The sequence below is a fragment of the Stegodyphus dumicola genome, chromosome 6, assembly GCF_044657685.1.
Source record: "Stegodyphus dumicola isolate Sdum_Otavi_A_Nest chromosome 6, ASM4465768v1".
NCBI lineage: Eukaryota > Metazoa > Arthropoda > Arachnida > Araneae > Eresidae > Stegodyphus > Stegodyphus dumicola.
In genome coordinates, this window is record NC_140773.1 from 217975400 (window position 1) to 217999940 (window position 24541).

Here is a 24541-nt window from a genome sequence, read left to right on the forward strand (position 1 = left end):
CCAAATAATTACACCATTCAATTACTGCATGTACAGAGTTCTGACCGACTGTGTAGGTTCTAATGATATCAATGTAAATTTTAAGTTGAGTGTGACCCGAATCTGTATCTGTATCAATCTTGCTTTTTAAGAAAGAAGGAACGCCGTTTCCTCCAATCCGTGAGCGTTAATATTGAAATTAACAACAAACGTTTTTACAACTTTTTATTAAACATTTACAAACATCCATGCCTGCTCCGGGATTCGAACCCGGACCCTTCGGCGCGGCAGTCAGAAACACTAACCAATATAGGAGCTAGGTATATAGGAGCTAGGTTGGGCGGCGACCTAGCTCCTATATACCTAGAGGAGCCTTACCCGAATTTGAAATGATATTTGGTACCTACATTTTTCTCATTTTCCTTTAACTGTATTACAGAAGGCTGAAAGACCTATGCTTAGCGCATTACTAAGAAAATTTTAGCAGAGTTTTGTTATGTACTTCTTTCTTTTAAAAATTGTTTACTTTTTGAATTAGGTCTCCATGATTAGTTATTATTTACTTCATGTGTAAAGTATTTAGCTGAAAGTTCCTGATGATAAAGTTAATGCCTTTAATTTCCCTGAAACATGTCAAATCATCGGAATAATGCTTTATGTGCTTATCGTAGTTTTTTCCATGTCAGTTGATGGCTAATCAATTATCTGGGATAGCTGTAATTCTGTTTATTGCATTTGGGAGTTTGGTATGTATTCGTTTAATATGTTTATCCTTAATATATTGCATACGTATGCAAATGTATGAACGTGTTTGTTCTTTTGATGAATTTTTCTTTTTGATTTTTGTTGTCATTAATATATCATAAAACGTTTTGTTTAATTCTTCCAAAGTATTTTAACTTCCGTTTCCAAGCACATAGTTTAATTAATTTCCTCTTTCTGATACGGAATGTCTGTCTACAGATATGCTACTCCCACCCCCTTTTTTGTATGAATTCTAATATATAATTTTATATGTATATCTGCTTGTATATAGTTTTATTTCCTTTTCATTTGAAACATGAAGACATTTAATTGCCTTTAAAAAATTGCATGTAACAATGCCATCACTAATTGGTGATTTTTCGTGAGAGTGCGGATAATCAGAAAATGCCAACAAATTATACAAGTTTCTCCCGGTTTGCAAAAGTAGGGTGTTTTGAATGTTTTGTACAACAAAATGCCATAAAGCAAAATAGCAATTATTTATATAGCATAATTTCCCCCTAATATCACGAGTATCAAATCATATACCGTAACAAAGTTCTACCAAAGTAACGGTACACTAAATCTAAAATAATACTAAAAGTAAGAATAATAGGATAAGTACAAATCCCAAATGAATAAGGGTAATGTACATAATATAAGTTCACCTTCAAAAATTGAAAAAACAGTAGTCACATAAGTATAGTTGAAAGTTTAGAAGTGGTGACAATGAAGTATTAAACTGAATTATTCATAACTGCATAATAGGCAGTGAGAATAATGTGATGAAGGAGGAGCCAGTAAATCGTTTCAGTTACAGGGAGGGGTTTTTAAACAGAAATCTGTGCAAAAGGTTTTATGTCAAAATCAAGAATTCTCTGCATATATATATATTAATTTTTATCCTGGTAGGGCAAGGATGTCAAACTCGTGGCCCACAACAAATATTTTTGCGGCCTGGCCAATATATCGGCAAATATAATAATAAAATAACATATCGACAAAGAAAAAAATGAAATGTTTACTGCTAAGTACTTAACGATAATTTATTCAGTGTTGTTAGATTACTCACAGCGAGCTGACACACACACTACTTAAATTACAAATGCGTGTGAATAGCTTGCTTTCAGCTACCTTCGGCTTTTGGGGGGCACGTGCACTCAGAACTTGTACGCATTCCCTGATAGCCGAATGTGGCCGAACTCATGGTCTCAGTTTTCCAATCATAGTTTTGTATGATATATTGGTGCATGCATGTGCATGTACTTTGCTTTATTATTAATTATTACTTAATTCATATTGTTACGGATTTCACAGTTATTTATTTAGTTGGGTTTTTTTTTATTTAGAATTGTAATTAGATTTGCTTCATGTTGCCTTAGCAACGCAGACGATTTTTGAAAAGACAGCTGCGTCCGAAGGTTAAAATAGAAAAGCGCGTGCATTTAATACCTAATCAATAAATATCTCGTAATTGCTGTTGCCATCCACAAAAATCCAGATATTTATAGATGTTTCCAGTATATTCGAGAAATTAATTATAAAGCCTATAAAAGCCGAGAATAAACAACTCATCTCAGTAGTAGCTGTAGTTCTAGCGAACTGTTTGTTTACTTAAATGCTGTGATTGATTTGTAGCGATTTCGCTGTGAGATAGAATTAGTTTCTCTGTTTTGAATTGATTTTTGCTAAACGTTTAACATTTTGTGATATTGTTAGAATATTTTTGAAGAAATATTTCAGCATTTTGATTTATCTTTTGTGGAAAGAATGAATTTTTGTTAACTTGTTAACGTTAACCGTGTTTATTCCAGCCCTTTGTATTCAGTATGTCTATATCAAAACCAAGTGGTAGTAAAATGAAACGAAAAATCGCTGACGAACATAGAATATTCCAAGTAAAATGGGAATTAGAATATTTTTGCTGTGAAATAAAAGATAAAATAATCCGCTTGATATGTAATAATACTATTAATGTATCAATGTTATATAATATTAAACGTCATTACGAACAACACAAATCGAAATATAACAATTACGAAGGATTAATGAGAGAAGAAAAGTTGAAAGAGCTCAAGTTAGGAGTGAAAAAGCAACAGTCCATGTTTAGTAAAGTATTGCAAGAAAGTGAAGCGGCGGTACATGCAAGCTACATCTTGTCCGAGTTGATAAATAAACATTCGAAGCCTTTTGCTGAAGGTGATTTCATCAAGGAATGCCTAATGAAAGCTGAAGAAATTGTTTGTCCTGGAAATGTGAAGGCTTTTCAATCCATTTCATTGTCTCGAAACACAGTTGCGGAAAGAGTTACTGATTTAGCCGCAAATTTAAGTGATCAGATCAAAGCAAAATCATCTAGTTTCGAAAGTTTCTCCATTGCCTGTGACGAGAGCACGGACATTAGTGGCAAAGCTCAATTAGCAGTGTTTCTTCGTTCTTGTGACAAGAATTTTAACATTTTTGAGGAATTACTGGAACTAATACCGATGCCTGGTACTACCACAGGAGAAGATATATTTACTTGTGTTTTTGAACTTCTGCAGAAATACAATCTACCTTTGGCAAAATTAAATTCTGTAGCTACAGATGGCGCTCCATCAATGACCGGGAAAAACAAGGGCTTTGTAGCATTACTAAGAAAAAAACTTAGTGAAATTCACGGTTCAAACATTCATCATATGCATTGTATTATACATCAAGAAGTTCTATGCACAAAAGTAATAAATATGGAGAATGTTTTGTCATATATAAAAAAAGTTATAAATTTTATAAGATCTCGAGGTTTAAATCAGCGTCAATTCACTGCTTTCTTAAGTGAGTTAGATAGTGAATATTCGGGTTTGTCCTACTATACCGAGGTACGTTGGTTATCTTGCTCCAAGATTCTCAAACAATTCTGAGATTTGAAAGAAGATGTATGTCAGTTTTTAAAAATGAAAAATTAAGATGTAAGTTTGTTTTATGATCCAATATGGATACAAGATTTATCTTTCTTGGTTTATATAACCAAACACTTAACCGATTTAAATTTATTGTTACAAGGAAAAGATCATATCATTACGAACATGTTTGACATAATTAAAGCATTCAAATGTCAACTAGTTCTTTGGGAAAAACAACTTAAAAATGAAGATTTGACGCACTTCCCGACGTGCAGCATGAACAAATCAAGTTTAGATGATACTTGTTCGTATCAAAAATATGCAGAAAAAATTGCAAATTTAACAACTGAATTTGAAACGAGGTTTAATAATTTTAGTTCCTTCGAAGACAATTTTTTTTTTTTTTTTTTTTTTTTTTTTTTGTTTTCTTCGATTTTCTCAATAAGTATTGACTCAGTACCCAGCCATATGCAAATGGAGGTGATCGAGATTCAATGCAACTCAAATTTGAAAGCAAAATTCATTGAAGTGTGCGTGCCTGAATTTTACAAATATTTACCAGCCAGGTTTGAAAATACTCGAAAATTCGCATATGAAATTATTTCCATGTTTGGTAGCACTTATCGGTGAGAGCAGTTATTTTCAGTCATGAAAGGTAATAAGTCTCCTATTAGAAACCGTATTAATGATGCTCACCTTGGGTCAGCGTTGAAAGTTATCACTGCAAACAAAATTTCTTCCGAAATAGGAAAGATAATAGCAGAGAAGAGATGTCAAGTATCAGGACGTAAACATTAAATTTTTCTTGTTCTTTTCTATATAAATATATATGTATGTTTATTATTGTATTATTCGAAATAAATCTACGTTTCTATGAATATTGATTTTTTTTTTTTTTTTTTTTTTTTTTTTTTTTTGCGGCCCGTCTAAAGTTAAACCTTGTTTGTTTGGCCAAAGTGTACCTATGAGTTTGACATCCCTGTGGTAGGGCTTGACAAAAGTGAAAGGGATACTATAGACTAAATAATAAGATACTGAATTAATATAAATCCAGCAAAATAAAAAGCTTGCTGGATTGACTGAGAAGGTAGAGGTTATGTTGTCAGGGGTAAAAGAGTAGGCAATAACTCTTCAATGCTGTGAAATTCCTGAAACTTTGGTAATTGAAATAAAAACAGTGAATTTAGTTGTCCATAGATTGAGTAATCCAGTACAGCAAGCAGAATCAAGGTATATCATATAAATTTTCAGAGAATGATATAAGTATCAAGTATAGAAAATAAAGTTTTCATACTTTGTAATTAACCGCCCAACCATTAAAATAGTTTTGAGTTATTTATTTAATATATATATATATATATTTTAGAATTTGCATGCATTTGTTGTTATATTGTTTAGTTAATTATCTTCTTGAAAAATATCTATGTTATTTGTTATTTTTTCCTAAACAGACCTTCATACTGTTATTCATATTTGCTAAAAGACAAATTACAAGATTTGCTTTGAAATCTAGATGTGGTCCTCATGTTATGGTTGGTGTTGATGCTCCAAAGGTAAATTTTTTATATCAGTTTCCAGAATTGTATATGGTACAAAGGCCAAAGTTTGGTTTGGTGTTTATTTGATTATGGCAAAGCACTCGAGGGCTATCTGCCTAAAAGGAGAAATGCCTTCGTGGAGGACTTTCTAAGGGAAACTGGCTTGTATACATGTTACACATGGTTAAAACCATGAAAATGCCCATGCAGCCAGCCTCTTTGTGGGATTTGAACCTTGTACCAAACTATCAGTGCTCAGCAACTTTACTGCACAGCCACTGGTGGGTGGTACAAAGGCCAAAATTCGGATATTCAGTATTAGGAATGATCTAAAATCTGGGCCTCTGGGGCTATACAAATTTCTTTTGTATGCTTTATGCATGTGCATTTGATAATTTTTCATAATAACACATGTGGGGAGTCATGATTCTTAATTTCACTTCAGCACTAAATAACATACCGGCATATTGAAGAAAAAAATCATTTATTAGCATAAGTCTGTGTGATCAATAGTTGAATCCCGTAGTTCCTTTTTGCTTGACGTACATTTCAAAGTGAATATTTTACATCGAAACAGCATTGATTTTACACATAATGAATAATTTATTCCCTGAAAAAAACCTGGTAAATCATTATTCGTTATTCTTTGCTTTTATCGCCATATAACTATCAACACACGGCAGATTGAGAAATGACTCACGATGTCTAATTTTTTTTTAATACCAAAGAGCATGATAACCTTTTATGTGTAAGTTAAGCTTTACGATGATTACAGATTTAAGCTAACTGCACTGTGAAGTATTGAGTATGTTGATGAGAAGAATTTTATGGAGATTTCTTTTTATATGTAAAAAATAGCTTTTTTAAATGATATGTGGGGGCCAAATAATTACATTTAGTGCTGTTTGAAAAGAAAATAACTGTTTTGTTATTCAAATAAGCCCAGGCTTGTCACTTGAACTGATGTGTCTACACCAGCTGGTAGAATTTAAGGAAGGCAGAATTTTTAGAATTTGGAGAAGCTCTGAGTAATAAAATTAAGGGATGACAAGATCTTTGGAATTTAGTGAATGCACTAAGATGCACCATTTTTAGAATTCAGGGAGGCACTTGGTAGCAGAATTTATGACCTGCAAAAACTGCACTGGTCTAGTACTGCCCTAGGCTTTGGGTATATGTAATTATTTATCCAGAACTCGGATAAGCCTTAAACATGTGCAGGAAGAAAGGCATAAGTATAATAAATAACTAATCTGAGTATAATTCAGGCTTATTTTTGTCAGCATACAATAGAAGCAAAACAAAATTTAGGGGAACAACATGTCTTTAGTTGGCAATTTCATGATCCATTGTTATTACTGTATAGTGAATCTAGTGACTAGTTCAGCTCTATGATGAGAGATGCCAATTTGATGGTTTTTCAGATATGACAAACAAAAGCTGAATAGATATAACAAGTTTTTCATTACAATGATAATGCCCCAATCATTAGTCAACTAATGGAATGCGAAATCTATATTATTGTTCTAAATCCTGAAAACGTTACTCATAGTTGAAGAAAGTGACACTTGTCAAGAATGAAAAAATTTCAATTGATAATTTTTTAGCAAACAAAGCAGTTTAAATAACATACATTAAAAGAAATGCTTAATAAAGTAAACAAATAAATACTAAGCTTTTTTTTTTTTTTTTTTTTTTTTTGTAAATTTGCTTCCCTTAATGTTCTAAATGCTTCGTGATTTCATAAACCACTTTTTCATATTTTTAATTTTATGATTTCTACATATTATTTTAACTAGATTTAAATTTGATGAATCTAATATCCGGAAAAGTCCCAAATCTGGAATCTCCAAAATCCCAAAGAGTCCAGATATCAGACTTTCTACTATATTTATTGTAATGTCTGTTAATAATGAATTGAAATAGGTTTGCAATTTTGTGGTTGACAAGTCAAAAGTATCTGCAAAGAAGTTTTGTGATGTACTAATTGTTGTAGTAGACTTAACCCAGTTATGTGAATTGCTGCTAATATAATACAATACAAAGTTCGAAATCTGGACTCATTGGGACTTTGGCGTTTCCGGATTTGGGATTTTTCCAGATAATAGATCATCAATTTAAATTTGGTAAAAGAGCATGCAGAAATTATACAATTAAAAATATGAAATAAAGAGCAATTATGATCTAAACTGTATCAAAATTTGCAAGAAAAAAAAAAGATTAATATTTATTTGTTTACTTTAATTGTTACATTTCTTTCAATATTTATTTGTTACATTTCTTTCAGTATTTATTTGTTACATTTCTTTCAATGTAAGTTGTTTAAGTTGCTTTGTCTTTTGTACTAATGCTTTCTCCTTAATTCTATAAACAGACATAATTTCTTGTTCAGTTACAAAGTTCCCCTGTTCAACTCCTGTAATTGCTGTCGAGAATACCGACTAACGTGTCAATCGAAATTTTTTTGTTTTCAATAACCTCACTGTCACTTCTTCACTATCGGTAGCGGTATTTTCTGGATCTAGAACCGTACTACAGATTTCACCGTCCGTTAATTGATTGATGATTAGGGCATTGTTATCATATTGAAAGACTTCTGTTATATCATCTTCATTTATTAACGCTTCTCCACATTTCTTTACAAAATCCATTAACTGGAGAACTTCACCTTTAGTTTGAGATATCCGAAAACTTTCAAATTCGCGGCTATCATCTTCATCGTCCTCACCATGAAATACAGCAGCTGGCCATAAATTATGCCAAGCACTTTTTAATGTATCTGGAGACACATCCTTCCATGATCTTGTGATGCTCCACACAGCAGATTTTATGCTAAAATATTTCAAAAATAGTCTTGCCATTGTTCAAGAAATTTAACATGGAGTTTAAAAAAGCTACTTTGTATTTGCATTTCAGCGCACACACTATTCCGATATCCATAGGCTGAATGACAGACAATTTGGAGGGAAGAATAATACGAATACATTATCTTTAAACTAAAACTAAGAAGTATGAGTCGAACAGTTGTCTACAATCAGGACTAATTTTGAGTCATCAGGTAAACCGACTGAATTCAAATGTTGCCAAGCCTCAGGTATAAAATGATTTTCAAACCAATCATTCATTAACGCTTATGTCATCCATGCTTTTTTATTTGCATGATCGGGGAAAATCATTACTCCTTTAAATGCTCACACATTTAAATCATGCTTGACGCATTTTTAAGGATTGCACATACTCGGTATCCATGTACACATCGACCTATTTTCACTTAAAAAAAAAAAATCCCAGAATTGCACAAAAATGGCACTGCGCACACCCTTGACTTTATCTATGTACACATCGATCTATTTTCACTTCAAAAGTAAAAGAAAATTGACAAAAATCCAATTGTTTTTATTCTTGTAAAAAGCGGCAAACAAATAAATGGGCGATTCTGCACTTTACCGAGAATTTTTTCATAGAAAAGGCGTCATTCATTATAGAAAATTATGTTTGAACAACTAACGAGATGAAATTATACTTTAGTGATAACTTGGTAGTGAAATTGTGATGCAGGCATCCATTCAGTTATGCTTAACAATTTTTATATAAGTTATAATAATGATCTGAAAGAGTTATTTACTCTTATGCTTCCATTCAGTCATGTTTACCCTTTTTTATATAAATTATAATAATAAAAAAGTATTATATGCAATTAACTTTTCATCTAAATTAAAACATCAATCTTAGATAGTTATTTTGGCAGCACTGGCATCAACAATTATTTTTGGCAGCACTGACATCAACAATAGTGTGCGATTTTTTACGGTCCTCAAAACCGAACAGTACCGAAGAAAACAAAGTAAATTCTGATCAAAATTTTTTACCTTAAATAAAGAGAACTAACTCTGTTCAAAGAATTGAAAATGTAAGTGAAGTAATAAAATACTTTAGTAAAAAATTCAAATCACAATTTTATCTTTAAACAAAGAGAACATTATTTATCCAAAGAATTTAAAACGTAAGTGAAATTATAAAACTTTAATGAAAAGACTTCATCTGAACAGAATTAAAATATAAACTCACAAGAAATAATTGAAAACTTTGAGCACTTTCAATTAGAACACAACTGAAACTATATCTTTTTCACAGTAGCACAGGTCATTTCGCTACCTGGTATAATCTCTGTAGGTCCTAAATTCTAAAAATTTTGCCAACCCTAAATTTTTTTGCTCATTGCTTCTAAAAATGCATCAAATTTACTGAAAAACATAAAAAGCATTTTCTATAAAACATTGAAATTGTTAGAAATAAAGCAATACACAATAGCTACAAATGCTTTTTCTCACTTAGAAGCATATGGTAAATAAGTTAAAGTGACTGCTGAATCAGTATGAAAATGAAGTTGAAAATATGTAAATCTAACTGTATTTGGCAGTGTAGTAGTAATTGGTGTTTCGGAGATTTTGGAAAATTTTTAAACTTCATTAGAACATTTATCATGGGCATTTTCGTGGTTTTCCCCATGCGTAACGTGTATACGAGCGAGTTTCCCTTAGAAAGTCCTCCACAAAGGCATTCCTTCCCTTAGGCAGATAGCTCCCGAGGCTTTGCCATAATCACACACACACAGAACGTTCATCATTAGCAAACAAAAATCTCATACTTATCAATGTGTTGGAGATTTTGTGTAGAATATTAGCAGTAATCCTTTTATAGTTATGTATTTTTTTATAGGTAGATTCACATGTATAATTTTTTTTAGAAAAATTGAGAGTTCAGGTTTGGAAGTTCCTTCTTGCTAGTGGGAAATTTAATTGAGATATTCTAGGAAATTATTCTAGCATATAGTTTGTTGCAAATTATAACCGAGATATTTTTTCAAATGACAGTGTTTTGGTTAACTACCACTGTTTTCATTCAGTTGTGGCATTCAAAAACTTCCCAGTATATGTAAGTAAATCCTCCCAGTGACATTTAGATGTTTCTTTTACCTGCAAAGATGAACATGTTGAGCATTTGTGAAATATGTAAAACAATTTGCTGACTTTACCTCTGTTTTAATGTAAAAAAATTGATATGTAATTTATGAGTTATAAAATTTTTAAATGTTTCTCAGACTTGTGAATAACCCTTTATAAAAATCTGTAGTATGATCGAGCTTTCATAAATAAAGTAATAGTTAACAAACTACATTTTATAATTTTAAGTGAAACAATGAATTTCTTAATAATGTGACTGTTTCTTTCATATAGCGTTTATCCCTAGAAATTGAAAGAAGGCTGGATGTAATTGATAAAATCAGATGTGAACCGTGGCTTCTAAAACAATCAATTCGTGAACAGTTTGAAGATCCAGATCTTGTTGCTTACTGTATGTTTCTTTAATGCTTATGTTATTGCTTTTAAATCTTTTATTAAATTGCATATTTCATGAAATACTTAATATTCAGTTAAAATTATCAATATGTTGTTTTTATTTGAAGTGATCACTAAAACTCATTTTTACAAATTATTGCTTGATTATGATTTATTGAATAAATGATTTTATGTTCTTTAACAGAATCGTGCATTTTGACCATGTACAATATGATGTTATATATTTTATGAATGTAACAGCATTAGTCTAATATTTTAAGTAATATTCTTAGCTAAATATCTTTTTTTTAGTATCCCCTCCACATATTTATAGAATGAAAGCTGTAGATGATGTGCGGGAATTATGTAAGTTATTTATAATTTATCATATTTTAAATAAAATTTGAAAATTTGTATAATTTTACATATTTTTTGTTTACCTTTTCAATTTTGATTCAAATATAAAAAATAAAATTTGTACATTAAAAGCTGTCTTTTCTTTCTTGATTTCAAAACCACGAATGCATTTTCGATTCTGAAATGTAGTATTTAGTTTCTGTGCTGCAAACTTTAGTTCAGTCTTCAAGTGCTGCAGACCTTCAAGGTCATGCCTAAACTGTAAGATAATGAACCTCAAACAGTGCTATTACCATTCTCTGTATATAAATACCAGTAGATAGCAGAAAAGGAAGTGGAAGTTGGGTCTCTCAAATTGATGACTTTTCGTTATGGAAAGGATACACAACTTCATATTCAGAATTATGAACATCATACAATGTGAGGACACTTCCTGAGATACTGCATTATGCAGGAAAAGGTGTAATTAGACATGTCCATCTATGCATTAGGTCTGCAGCCTACTAGCACAATGATCAATTAGATCAGTGATCAGAGTTCACGAGTATGGTTTAATTTGGGCATGAGTCACATGGCCTTGGTCTCAGAGCTGGGGAAAAAAATGGTGTTGATTCAATGGCAAATTAAGTTTTGTAAATATATATTAACTTAGCAAAATTTTAAATGTTTGATTTTACAATACAAAGTACAAAATGAAATGGCTGATAATGCAAAGCAAGAGTAAGAGAGCTGCAATTGAAGAAGACATTAAAAAAAAAAAAATATCCTTTCCTGAAAAAAATGTTATGGAGCAAAATAATCCTTTGGTAGTCCATAATTCCCATTTGCCAATTATTTTAGTGGAATCTTCCATTTTGTGGCTGAAAGTTCTTTATCCTACTTGGGTAACTTTATTTCAAACAATTTTGACATTATCCATGCTTTACAATTAATTTTATAGGAAACAGTAAACATTTTTAAGCATCTTTACTTTTGAGATTTTCCAGTCACATAAAGCCTATGATGCTGATTGGCATTCATTATGTGTAAAATCTACGATTGACATTTTTGGCAATTTTCCAACAACGCATTTTTGGTCATTAAATTTTATTTGAGTTGTCACCATCCTGTAGAACAGCCAAGCTTCAGTGACGCTGATACACTCCATTTCTTAGTACAAGTAATGGAGATCATTCCAAACCCACTCCATTTCTTGACATCTAATTTTGAAATGCTGTCTGATCCTTTCATAATATTTTGTGAAGAAATATTCTCCTTCTTGAACCTATTTTGCTAGCCATTTAAATATAAAAAGGCTAGTCTTTAATGTGCCTGGAAAGTTCATTTGCTTTTTATGAGACATTTGTCTAAATAGTGGCAAATCATAGCTTCTTTGAATGCTAAACCATTTAGCATTGATTTTTTAACATACTCATATTTAGTTTTTCTCATTTTTCCCCGATATCTAATTTTTTTTTTTTTTTTTCTTTTTTTATGAGCAGAAATAATTGATTCTTGATTTTACCATATGGTACAAATTGTTCTATACTCAGTAGATATTGAGTTAGTTATATCCATACTGTATTTTTTGAGTGATGTTCATCTTACCTTCCATCAGTGTGGTCAGAAAGTTTTTAGCGAAAGTTGCAAGAGAAGATTAAAAAAGTTGCATGTGATGCTAGAGATCACATGATTTTTTTGTCCCTTCATAAGTGTATGGCTCACACAATTTGTTATGTCATCATCAATTCAGTTTCATGGATTCCGTAAGTTTTGGATTATAATTCAGTTGTTCGATGTTTTACTACAGATATACAGGTTTGATGAAAATCTGAAAACTAGATCGCTAATTTTCTATTGTTTGAATCTCCATTTAATCTTTTGGTTCATTCACAGTTAATTTTATATTGCTATTTTTTCAGTTAATTTGTTCACATATATTGTTAAGATAGTTTCTCACTTTTGGATTGTTCACATTTTTGTGCTATTTGAAATAAAATATATTATAGAACAATTACAGTGAGCACTGTCTCTGTTTTCAAATATGAGACTTTGCTATGCTGTAAAGAAATACTATGCTTCATTAAGTCAATTAAATATGTGCCTTCAGTTCACACATACAGAAAAAATTGCAATAAGCTGTCTTCTTTGTTTTCATTCTCTTTAGAAAATTCTCAAACATGGGTATTTTTAGTCTAGCAATTAAAAAGGTGGTGCTGAATTTTTTCATGTTATTTCATAATTAACACTTTAGTTAACACAGCTATAATTTGACTTGAGCTTTGGAATCCTACTCACAGGTCACCAAAATATTAAACAAAGCAATTAATAAAGCACATGAAAACATTAGCGACTAGTGTTCAAAACTGAATGCTGTTGGGCCACAATCAAAGGAATGTCAGTTGACAACTTTTATTTAAGGCCTAAATAAATTATTACTTTTTATTATAAATTAACTTTAATGGATATATTAACATTTATGCATTTTACAGTATATTAAAAAAATTAAATGTGGTGAAAAGTAGCACAAGGAATTAATAGAATTGCTGACAATTTGCAGAATCACTAGACATATTTTAGTAGTATAAATTTGTCAAAAATAGCAAATTTGTGAAAAATCGTATGATCTAGCGACATTGCCTTCAATGCAGAACATAGTAGGTATGAAATTTTATCACTGTAAATTTTCACCAACAATGAATGCAGAGAGTTAGGTTGAAAATTATGAGAAGTTGTGCCTTTGTTCAAAAAAGGGAAAAAGTGGTCACTAATCAGTTTTATCTATTGTCTAGTGAGAGTGTGTTAATTTCTTCCATAAAACATATGGTTCCAAAATAGATTCAATAGTATTTATAAAGAATATCATAAATCTTTCAAATAACCTAAAGAATGCAAAACTACTCATTTAAAAGATACTTTGGTAGCTTGTAAATACTAGTTTTAACCAACAATAAATAATATATTATTATAGTTTTGATGCAATTACTAGTACCTCATTCGCACGCTGATGACGGGATCATGCATACAAAACCTAATATATTAGATCTAAAATAGTGAATTGCTGTTGAAAACAATTTATATTCAAACAAACTACCTGATAAAGATAAAAAAAAATTAATTCCCTGAAAAATGAATCTTCCATAATCAGAGCTTTAAATTACGCTGGAGCCTTCTCAGTTTTTGAGATAAATCATAATTTTAGGCAGAGTGCACCGGAGCCCTAAATTAAAGGGCTCTGGCACTTCTTTTCTGTAAGCAAACATCAATTTCAACAGACAAATTTCATTTTAATAACAATTATGCCTACAAAATCTATTTAACTTCTGAATGCAAGTCTGTCTTTCCCTCGGACACAAATCTTCGACAGAGTTTGAGACTTTTAAGGAAAGAAAAGTTCCCGCTCACATGTTAAAGACTTATCCTCCAGGAAATGCACTAATTTATGAGAGCGAGTAAATTTTTCGCTTCTGAAAATACTGAAAGTGATACCCTGGTCGTGCACATGCCATGCTAGTGAATTCCTACTGCAGACCTTCAGTAGACCTTTTGAACAATGTGACCGAATGCAGGAAACAACTACTGTCACTAGTACAGAGGAGTAATGTATATTATCATGTTAATGAATCATATTGAGGAAAAATTTCTACTTGAGGGCTAGATCATATCGACAGGGCATCTGTGCCTTGACTTCTTGGTAGTCTTGCATTTTATTTACAAAGCTGTATTTCTCGTTAAAACTTCCTTCCATATCCTCATACTGTTTCTAGAATTCACACTCCTTAATGGTGTGTTAATTATTTCATCTTTTTTCATTGGTGTGTTGCAAAAAAGAATAGTTTTTGTATCAATCATCCCTTGAAATAGCACATTATACGTATAACTGGGGCTTAAATTCAGACGGAGATTGGCTGAACTTCTTCTTAGCTTTTGAGCGGAATTGTAATTAGAGCCAAAGCCCTAAATAAGATTAGGTCCAGTAATTTGTTTTTTATATAACTAATTATAAATAATTTAATAATTTATTAAATTTCAATTTATCTCTTTATATTTCTTTTAATTTTGGTTTAATTATTTAATTTATGTATTATTTTTTTTTTCTACCTTCCTAATAGTCTTCCTTAAAGATCCAGCACTTCTGATTTTAGAAATTAAATGCTGCCCATAAGCCTCAAGTGCATAAGAATCCATTGCCTCTCCCTGCTTACCCCTCTCCCTGAAAAGCAAAAAGTTCAAATTCCCATTATAATATCAGCGAAGAAAAGAGCTGTATTTGACAGCTCAGTTAAAGAAGTTGAATGGAAGAATTCTTTGGCTCAGTGTTCATGTACACTGTATTGATTCTTGAGATGTGCTTAACTTGTGTACTTATTTTCCAAGTATAGAATGTAGCATAACTTTTTTTTTAGAACACAGAGAAGGAAAGGTATATAGATAACTGAATGTTATCATAAAGGTGTTTTCTTCTTTTCTCTCATGGATAGATCCTAACATTCTAAATGTAGGTGATTTTAGAGGTTAGTAATTGTTTAATTAAAATTTGCCAAAACTCTGAGAAATGACATGGCGTCAATGAGTAATAGATAAATTTTCGCATATACTTTTTAAATTTATAGTTCAATGGTTATTAAGTTGTTTTTCTACTAGTCTTATGTATTTTCTCTTTTTGAAATGCAGCAGTGGGAAATATGATTTAAAATTCAGTTAAATATGAAATTTTGTATTGGTGCCATTTTTGGCTTTATTTGTAGAATGTTACTCATATTTTAATATTATATATGTATTTAGGTAAATTGATTAGTTCAACAAGTAATAAAAGATCTCGTCAAGTGCAAGAGGATGTACTGGAATATTTTTTTAGACTTTATAAAGATGATACATTCCCCACTATTACTGTTGAAACATTAAACACATTTCTTTTACTGTATGAGCAAGCAAGGTATCAGCCAGGTGTAAGTTTCTTATTTAGTTGTATTATAACTGTTTTCTAGAATTTTAATAATAATTTTATTTTGAGCTAAAATGCATGATGATATAAAATTGCTGTATGAATCATTCCAAGCATCAATATCTTGATTTATTATACAGTGATTTTACACAATACCATTAAAGAAAATAAAAGAGCACACTATTTAATGAACAAAGTTTAAGGAAAAACAAAACTTTTGACTTTTTTTATATTTTGAGGCTTTGACTGATATAAAATTGTGTGTAAAAGATCAATATAAACTACTGCAATGCTAGTATTTATAAAAAATTTCAACAATTTCGTGGAGTTTTCAGTTGATAATCTCGATAATAATAGATTCATCATGTCAATAAATTAGCCAGTAAAAACCAACCAATGACATACATATTAATGTCTACAATAAGCTGCATGTGTATGTTGCCTACTGAATCTAGGGTTGCGAGCTCTGTTATATTACAATAAAGGACATTACGAAATAATTTATATTAATTCCTTTTTTATTATTATTGTAAATTATTAGAATATGGTTTTAGAATTAATATTCATGTGATTGAACAGTTTCTTAAAACTTCAAAAACAATAAAAAAAAGTTACTAAACTGTACTAATTACTAAACTTTAGTAATTAGTCAACGCATTAAACACAAAAGATGCATTGCTAGAATAACTAGTACTCTTGCATTATTTACCCAACCCTCCTGCAAATCATCAGTTATTTGACTAATTTATCACTATTTTCTGTACTTTTTATTGTTTAATTCATAAAAAACTTTAAAAAATAATACATACATATATTAACTTTTTTGGAATGAGGAAAAGGGGATCTTCTAGCTGTAGTAAAAAAGGGTGCATGGGCAGGTTGAGAACCACTGATATCTGATAATAAAAGAACTTGTGGGTATTTGCATAAGAGGGGAGACTTACTTCTGGACATTTTTTTTTTTTTCCAAAATTCAATTTAGATCTTCCCATATCATTTTTTTCTATTTTTTATTTAATTTCAAAATGATTTGTTTTACATGCATAATCATTTAATACAATCTAATGGTTCAAGCATTATGCAAATGATTTCAAGCATCAGGTTAACTAGAAAATAATCTTTAAAATAAAGTTCCTTTAAGTTAATATTAAGTTTAAGGCAGATTTAATTTTTTTTATCGTTGCCTGTTTAATACTTTTAAATTTTGGCATTTATAACATCTTGATGTTTATAAAACCAACCTTTTGCTCTCATTTAGACAAAAGACAATACAAATTTTACTAGTTGATTTTTCTGAAATTTTCTTTCTAGTATATTGCATTATGATTTCACAGCATCTCTGAAGTTTTCTCCTTTTCAATCTTTGTGTGACCTTGCTTGGAAATCACATATTTTAAAATTAATTCTGAATGGTCTTCTAATAAGTATATGTGTTACATTGGTAAAAGATGGAAAAGCCTAGAGCTACAAAATTTGGAACATAGATTCTCTGAAGAGGATTATTATACCTCAAAACCCTTTTATTCAGTTTCAGTTTCAAAATTTTTTATTTCATGTTGAAGTGATTTTTTTGATATTGATCTGTCAACCTACATATGCTCATGTTTTTTAATTCTTATATTGAAAAATTGGGTTTATTATGATTTTCATTTTTTATTACTAATTTTAAATATCTCATAACTACTTTTCCAATACTTCTGGCTTCTTCCCATGCGAAAAAATGGATATATTACTAGTGACTTATAAAAACATTTAATTTAAACAAATACGTGAAATATAGTAGAAAATGTGTTATTATATTGCTTTTTACTAATATGCAGGTAATTATATATTTGTTTTTACTTTTAAAAACCACACATTTATCACTGCATTTATAAACCTTAAAAGTGACATTTGTTTTAAAAGTTCTTTGATATTTAATGTATTCTTTTTCAAGAATAATCAGTGCATTAAAACTATTTGTTTCCATTGATCTCAGAAAGATGGTAATAAGTCAGTTTTTCATTTTTAATTAATTGGAGGATCGGGCATTTCTGACTACCCAAGCAAAAGAAAATGTTTCTGTGATTATCAAAATTTGTGTGACGTACCTATATAATAAATGTTTTTTTTAGTGCAATTATACTGGAATATACATAAATTCAAATCATCCTAACATTTTGTTCATTTTGTTCATTATGATCATAAGTTTGCTACATGTGTGACCTGATTATACTTCTATATATATATATACATACATATATATACATAAAGCATATACATATGTATACATAAAGCATATACATATGTATACATAAAGCATATACATATGTATATATAAAGCATATGTCATTGACCCAAGAAAAATATCAGAACTTTATTTTTATCTGAATAGCGTGATAATGTGAGATTTATCACTGTTCTGATATCGGGTCCGTATTCAGAAATGTGCATGCATGTATATTTGTATGTATATATGTGCATGTATGTGTATATGTTACCGTGAAAGACCGAAATTGGAGAATGTCGACTTTCACCTGAGAATGTCAACATTCACCAAATACGTCGGTGAAAGATCGAATATTGCATTACATTCTTGTACATTCAGACCCTCACTGGTGTATGTCGACAATCACAGTTATGCTTTGGTGTAGGTCGAAAAGAGAGGTCATAAAGTGCCATAATAGTTTAAGTTGTTGCAATAAATAAAATTTGAATCACATAATTTAGTAAGTTTTTTATTACTATTATTTTATTTTCTCATTTAGAACGTACTGTATAATTAAGTAAGTTTTTAACTTCTATTATTTTCTTTTCTCATTTTGAATGTATTGTGTTTTAGGTTCTTATGTTCCTAAGTTCTTATTTCAAGTCTCAAGTGCGTTTATTCACGACTGAATTACAGAGAAGAAAATGTAATATTGTTATATGTTCAACATTCACCATTAGTACATGATGAATGTCAACATTGAGCGGTGTAAGTCAGAAATAAGAATATTTGGAAAGTATTTCGTACATACACCAAGTGACTATGTGAATGTTGACATTCACCGGTGAAAGTCGATATTCTCCAGATTTCGGTGTTTCACTGTAACATATACACATACTATGTATGTATATACATGAACACATACAAACATTTCTGAACCTGGTCACGATAACAGAAGAGTACTGATTTATCTATGTTCAATTAAAATGGTATGATGAAGCTTCCATGAAGGATAATGTGTTTATTGTATCTCATTTGGCTATATATCATAATTTAGTTTTTTTTTTTTTTTTTTTTTTTTGTGTGTGTGTGTGTGTGTGTGTGTGATCAATAAAATATATTAGCTGTTATAAGACAAAATTCCCACTCACGTGGAAAATCACGGAAAGTAAGCAAAAATATAAGCATTTCTCAAAAAGTCAGGGAAAACCAGAATTTTATCCAAAAAGTTAAGAGGAAATACTATGCAATAGTTAGCAGGAAGTTCACGTTTTGAATAGTAACCAATGCACAAAAATTATCTTTCTTTAAAAAAAAGCAAACCTTTAGAACTGTATCTTTTCTGTATCTTTGTTCTGAATCTTTGTTTTGTTTGGTAAGTATATTTGTTTTATAGAAAGTATTTTATTCATTCTTTTCTGATATCACTTTATCAATCCATAACTGTAATCTTCACTTTTTGTGAGCTATTATTCACTTCTCTCTGCACAACAATGAGTTAGATTAATTAAATTTTTATAATGTTCTGGTTATTTTACCTTTCTGTAAATGCATGGTGTTGCTTGGACACCCATACTTAGTTCTTCACAATTTGTCTTTTAAAATTAGGGAAATCAAAAGTTGCATTTTTGTAGGAACCCTATAGGGCAGCGTTTCTCAATCTGTGGTTCATAGATTACAAATGGCCTTAAAAACATGTTCCTCCTAGATTTTTGTTAACTGACAGAAAATAAAATTCAAATTAACTGCATATACCTCACTATAGCTGAAAATTTGAGAGTTCAGAAATTGCATATCGTAATCATCTATCACTTTACCTACCTTTTCATGTCATTTATTACCAGTTACTCTACTTATTTACTTCCCCATCTAGTCTTAGCAACAGAAGAGTGATTTTAAAGCACCGTGATTGAGGTGATTCTCTGCATCATTTCACTGCATATCTGGTATTGTTGGACTCATTACCAGTAAAAATTGGTTTTGATGTATATGTGGATCTTAGACATAAGCTTACCAGTATAAGCTGAAGAGCCAGAACATTATGATCAGCTACTCAATATTGCATTGCACGACCTCTGCCCTGCAAAAGAGCTGCAATTTGTTATGGCATGGATGCCACAAGTTCTTGGTAGATGGCTGGAGACAGGCTGTACCAATGTCTAAGCAGTGGTCACTCTAAGTCGAGATATTCCAACATGGCAGTGTTTGAGCTCTTGAGCTGCTCTCCATGACATCCCAAATGTGCACTATCGGGTTAAGATCAGGTGAGTTAGGTGGCCAGGACATTAATTGGAATTCACCCTTATGCTCCTTGAACCACTCCAACAGAATTTGAGCCTTGTGACATGGGGCATAGTCCTGCTGGAAGATTCCTTTTCTAGCTACACTTTTCTAGGAACACAGATGACATGTAAGGGTGCAACTGATCCGCAGTTATGTTCAGATAGTCTGCATTTTTCATGGTCTGTTCTACCACAATTAAGGGTCCCAGAGATGTGCATAAGAATGTCCACCAAAGCATAATACCACAACCACCAGCTTGTGCATTGCCTGCTGTGCAGGGGAACAACTGTTCGCCTGGAAGATGATACTCTGACATGACCATCAACAAGATGAATGAGAAATCGTGATTCATCTGACAAGGCAACTGTTTTCTACTTATCCATGGTCCAGTCTGGATGTTCCTGTTCCACTGTAGGCATATTTGATAATGATGCTTGGTTAACAGAGGCACATGAGTGGGATGTCTGCTGAGCAGTCCCCTATCCAAATAGTGTCCTCTGAACTGTGTGTTCCAAAACACTTGCACTTGGACCTGTATTATATTGGGCTGTCAGCTGAGCTACTGCCTGGTGCCAATTTTGCTGTACCAAGTGGGACAGTCTCTAACCTCCTTTTCTTTGGTTATGCATTTACTTTCAACACCTTGGCTTCTACTGCAGGTTTCCCCATCTTTTATCTTTCTTTGCATAAGTACTAACAAAAGCAGATCATGAACAACTTATCAGTTTCAGAGATACTTGTTCCGATTCTTCAAGCCATTACAATCTATCCTCTATCAAATTTGCTTAGATCAGCAGCCTTTCTCGTCATTCTCAAGAGTAAGTGTAAGAAAAATTGCTTATCTTCTCTAGCAGATAATACCATTCCCACTTAATCATGTGTCTTCCATGCCATTCAGATAAGTTTATTGAAAATGTGGGGATGCTCATAATGTTTTGGTTCATCAGTGTACATTCAAACGCAGAACACTTATACAAGGATCAACATTCTCATCCATGTCATTAATGTAAGTGCCTACATTTATTAATTTTTAGTTTATAAAATAAAGATTATCCAAACTCAAACAACTGTCAATTATAAAAAACAAATATGAATTTTCTGATGTTAATGCAATTACTTAATATTGATACAAAATTAAATGAATTTTAATTAATTACATTCAATAATAGTTCAAAGGATCAGTAATGTAATACATACTAAAAAATGGCTTTGGAAGGGCTCAAGAATAAGATGGTCGGTCTGCTGAACATTCTAATTTATAAAAGTTGTCCCCACTTAAAAAAAAAGTTTGAGAAATGTTGCTATAAGTGTATTGTGTTAATTGATATTTCAACGTACCATTTAACAAAAGCATGTGGTCACAATGTACAGTCAATTGCATGTTTTAAAATTTAGTAATGTTTTTGTAGCACTAGCTTTCATGTTCATTGCAATGGACTTACATGCATTTCCATCAAACATACTGTGACGTAGTAATTTAAATTTCTGGCTTTCTGAAAAGCAGTTATTTATTTATTTAATTCACAAGCATTTGATCATAAGAATATCATTTTATATACTGCTTGGACAAACTTTACTTCTCAGAATTTAAGTATACATCACAAATTATAAAACTGTTTCCTTTTTATATGATGATAATTGGATGCCTGATATAAAAATTATTTTTTGATTAAAAAGAAAATTTATGATTTTTGTATATGATCGTATGGTCATGTAGTTTCAACAGATAAAGAATAGATAAAGAATATTAGATATATAGAATATTAGAATAAAGATATATAGAATATTAGATAAAGAATATTAGAATATTAGAATTATTATTTCAATAGATAAAGAATTATTAGATTTTTGAATTTGTGACTAAATTTTTTAAAAAATTATTTGCTAATTTTATGAGTCATTTCAAATTTATGTTCTTTTATTGTAGGAGTTTTTGTATTCTACATATTGCCAATTTCGAGAGCTCCTTCATATTGTACAAAATGAGTAAGTTTGGTTTTCTTAGCTCTTTTATCTTTCAGTTAAGTTTTTTTTTTACTTTTAAATTAATTTATTTTCAAACATTTTAATATAGGTGAGATGTGGGGATTTCATACTCAATAGTTTGAACTTTTTATTTATTTCTACTGAATGAAACAACAAATCTGCTTTTTTTTTGTTTCATACAGCATATGGTTTGGTGTTACATTAAGGCACATTTTATTTTATGTCCTTTTTATTTACGATTTATTTTCTGTTAATATGTAGGAGGGAAAACTAGAAGAGAGATATATTCATTTGCTGCTATATAGTTGAATAAATTTTGATTGGGTAAAACATGGCTCTCATATATAAGAAGATTTCCCATTTGTGGTATAAAGTAGCATAAGAACATTTTGCTTTTCATAAAGGATATAAAAAATAATCTATTATTGTAACCTCATTTTAGAATTGTATAGGGTATAAATAATGCAAATATTTTAAGAAAGGCTTACAATAAACCAGGAAGACAAAATGATTGTCTGAGCAGCTGTCACAGCATCCAGTTCATTTCTATCATACAAAGTAAGATCCATGAGACTGGAGAAAAATCGTCTTCATTAATATCTTATGTAATTGATAAGTCTCATTAATCACTGCAGGATTGTCTGAAGACACTTAGGCTAGCACTGGGATTCTACCTTTATTGTTGCATTTTGTAGAGGTTGACATCAAGAAGTTACAATCGAGGATGCAGTTTGTTTAAATAGCCAAATCTCTTCTGTAATCGTCTTTCTTACTTTGGTGAGTTATGATTGACTCACTGTGACGCCATTTCATTTGTACCATTGCAGACTTACATTTCAAGAAGGTAATGCTGGAGTGGACATGTTAGGCATTTCTACTGATAGTCTTTGTGCTTGCCAAATACCTTTCTTGCACACTAAATATATAGGTATTCAGATCTTTCCCCCATAGAGCACACTTGAGGGCTGATAGGGAGATACCTCCCACCATCCCAGATTTTGAGTAAATCACTCTGATATTTTGGCGAGAGATACTGGAAAACACATCTATCAGTTTTTTTAACTCAGTGCTATGCCAGGCAGAAGCTTGTGTTAAGGCCAGAGGTGAGCATTAATCCAGTGTTTTACTGGATAACTCATTTTCGATAGCTCTTTAATTAACCATTGAATTTTTCTAAAATGATAATTTCTTTTTTGTACAAATACATTACACTAATCAGTTTTTGTCCCAAATAGATGACTCCTTCTCAGTATATCAGTTTCTATTCATAGAGAGTTTACGAGTGTCTTATATACAGCCATTTCTCATTATCTGTATTGAGGATGCTATGAACACTTCTGTAATGCTTAGCGATTGAATTAATAAATTATGCCTAGTTAACTGCTTTTTAATACTTATTATACAAGTTTCTTTCTTATTATTTTTTAAGTCAAGTTATTAAATTAAAGACATCCTGTATCTATTTTACTGAGAAAGGTCAAATAAAGTAATGTTTAAGCAATTAGATGTAAGTTGCTAATACTAAATAAGAACACGTTAAACAGCATTCCGTAGCTCCAATTAATTTTAATTAGTAAAAGAATATTAAATAGCTTTATTTATTGATTATTATATGATATCTTTCTTTAAAAATGTTATGTTTTGAATTTTATGACTTCTTTATTCTTATAATTTTATTGTTATTATAGTATTATACAATCAAGTAAAAATTTGGAGTCAAAGGGTGCTATTCATAAATCAAACCTTAGCCAGTTAGAGGAGGCAGCACAAGCTGATGAAAGTACAAAATCTCTTCTTACTGAGTCTTTTGCATCATCAGGTGGCAGTGTAAATAAATTTACTCGTGAGACTTCTGTATAAAATATTTTTGACTTTACAGTTTATTCATTAATAAATATATTTTTGTATTGCATATTTCTCTTGTTTTTTGCTTGTTAATGTAACTCAAGTTTTTCTATAATTTTTTTAAATTTTTTTTATCAAAGACATTGATATAATTATTACAAATATTTATTCAATCTTTGCAAGAAATTATATAATAGCTAAGATGATATAGTTGGAATCATTAACTCAAAATTAACTCAAGTTTCTGTTATTTGTGTCTTAGCCAGTAATTAAATCTGAAACTTCTGAAATGAAAGTTGTATATAATTGAACTTATCATATGACTTTTTACTTTCTGCAACTCTGGAATTTCCAGGTTTGTGAAATATATATTCATTTATCTTTCTCAAAATTTGTTTTAGGACAAATATCATTCAGCTATTCAAAACTTTTAGCCACTAAAGAGGCAAATCTTGTGATGCCAAGGTAGTTTATTT

At 30.7% G+C, this 24541-nt stretch overlaps 1 protein-coding gene across 2 annotated transcripts; it reads left to right on the forward strand.

Moving 5' to 3' along the window:
- The first annotated feature begins 413 nt into the window (after positions 1 to 413).
- LOC118184089 (lipid transport auxiliary protein 1-like) lies at positions 414 to 24132 on the forward strand. 2 transcript variants are annotated; one of them, XM_035353729.2, is made up of 7 exons: positions 421 to 725; positions 5057 to 5158; positions 10381 to 10498; positions 10795 to 10848; positions 15604 to 15767; positions 22162 to 22220; positions 23909 to 24132. In XM_035353729.2, the coding sequence occupies exons 1-7, from the start codon at positions 669 to 671 to the stop codon at positions 24078 to 24080; spliced, it is 726 nt and encodes a 241-aa protein (XP_035209620.1). In that variant the 5' UTR covers positions 421 to 668; the 3' UTR covers positions 24081 to 24132. The 2 variants fall into 2 exon arrangements, with proteins under 2 accessions (XP_035209621.1, XP_035209620.1); XM_035353730.2 differs by lacking the exon at positions 5057 to 5158 and having other exon boundaries at positions 414 to 725.
- Positions 24133 to 24541: the final 409 nt, after the last annotated feature.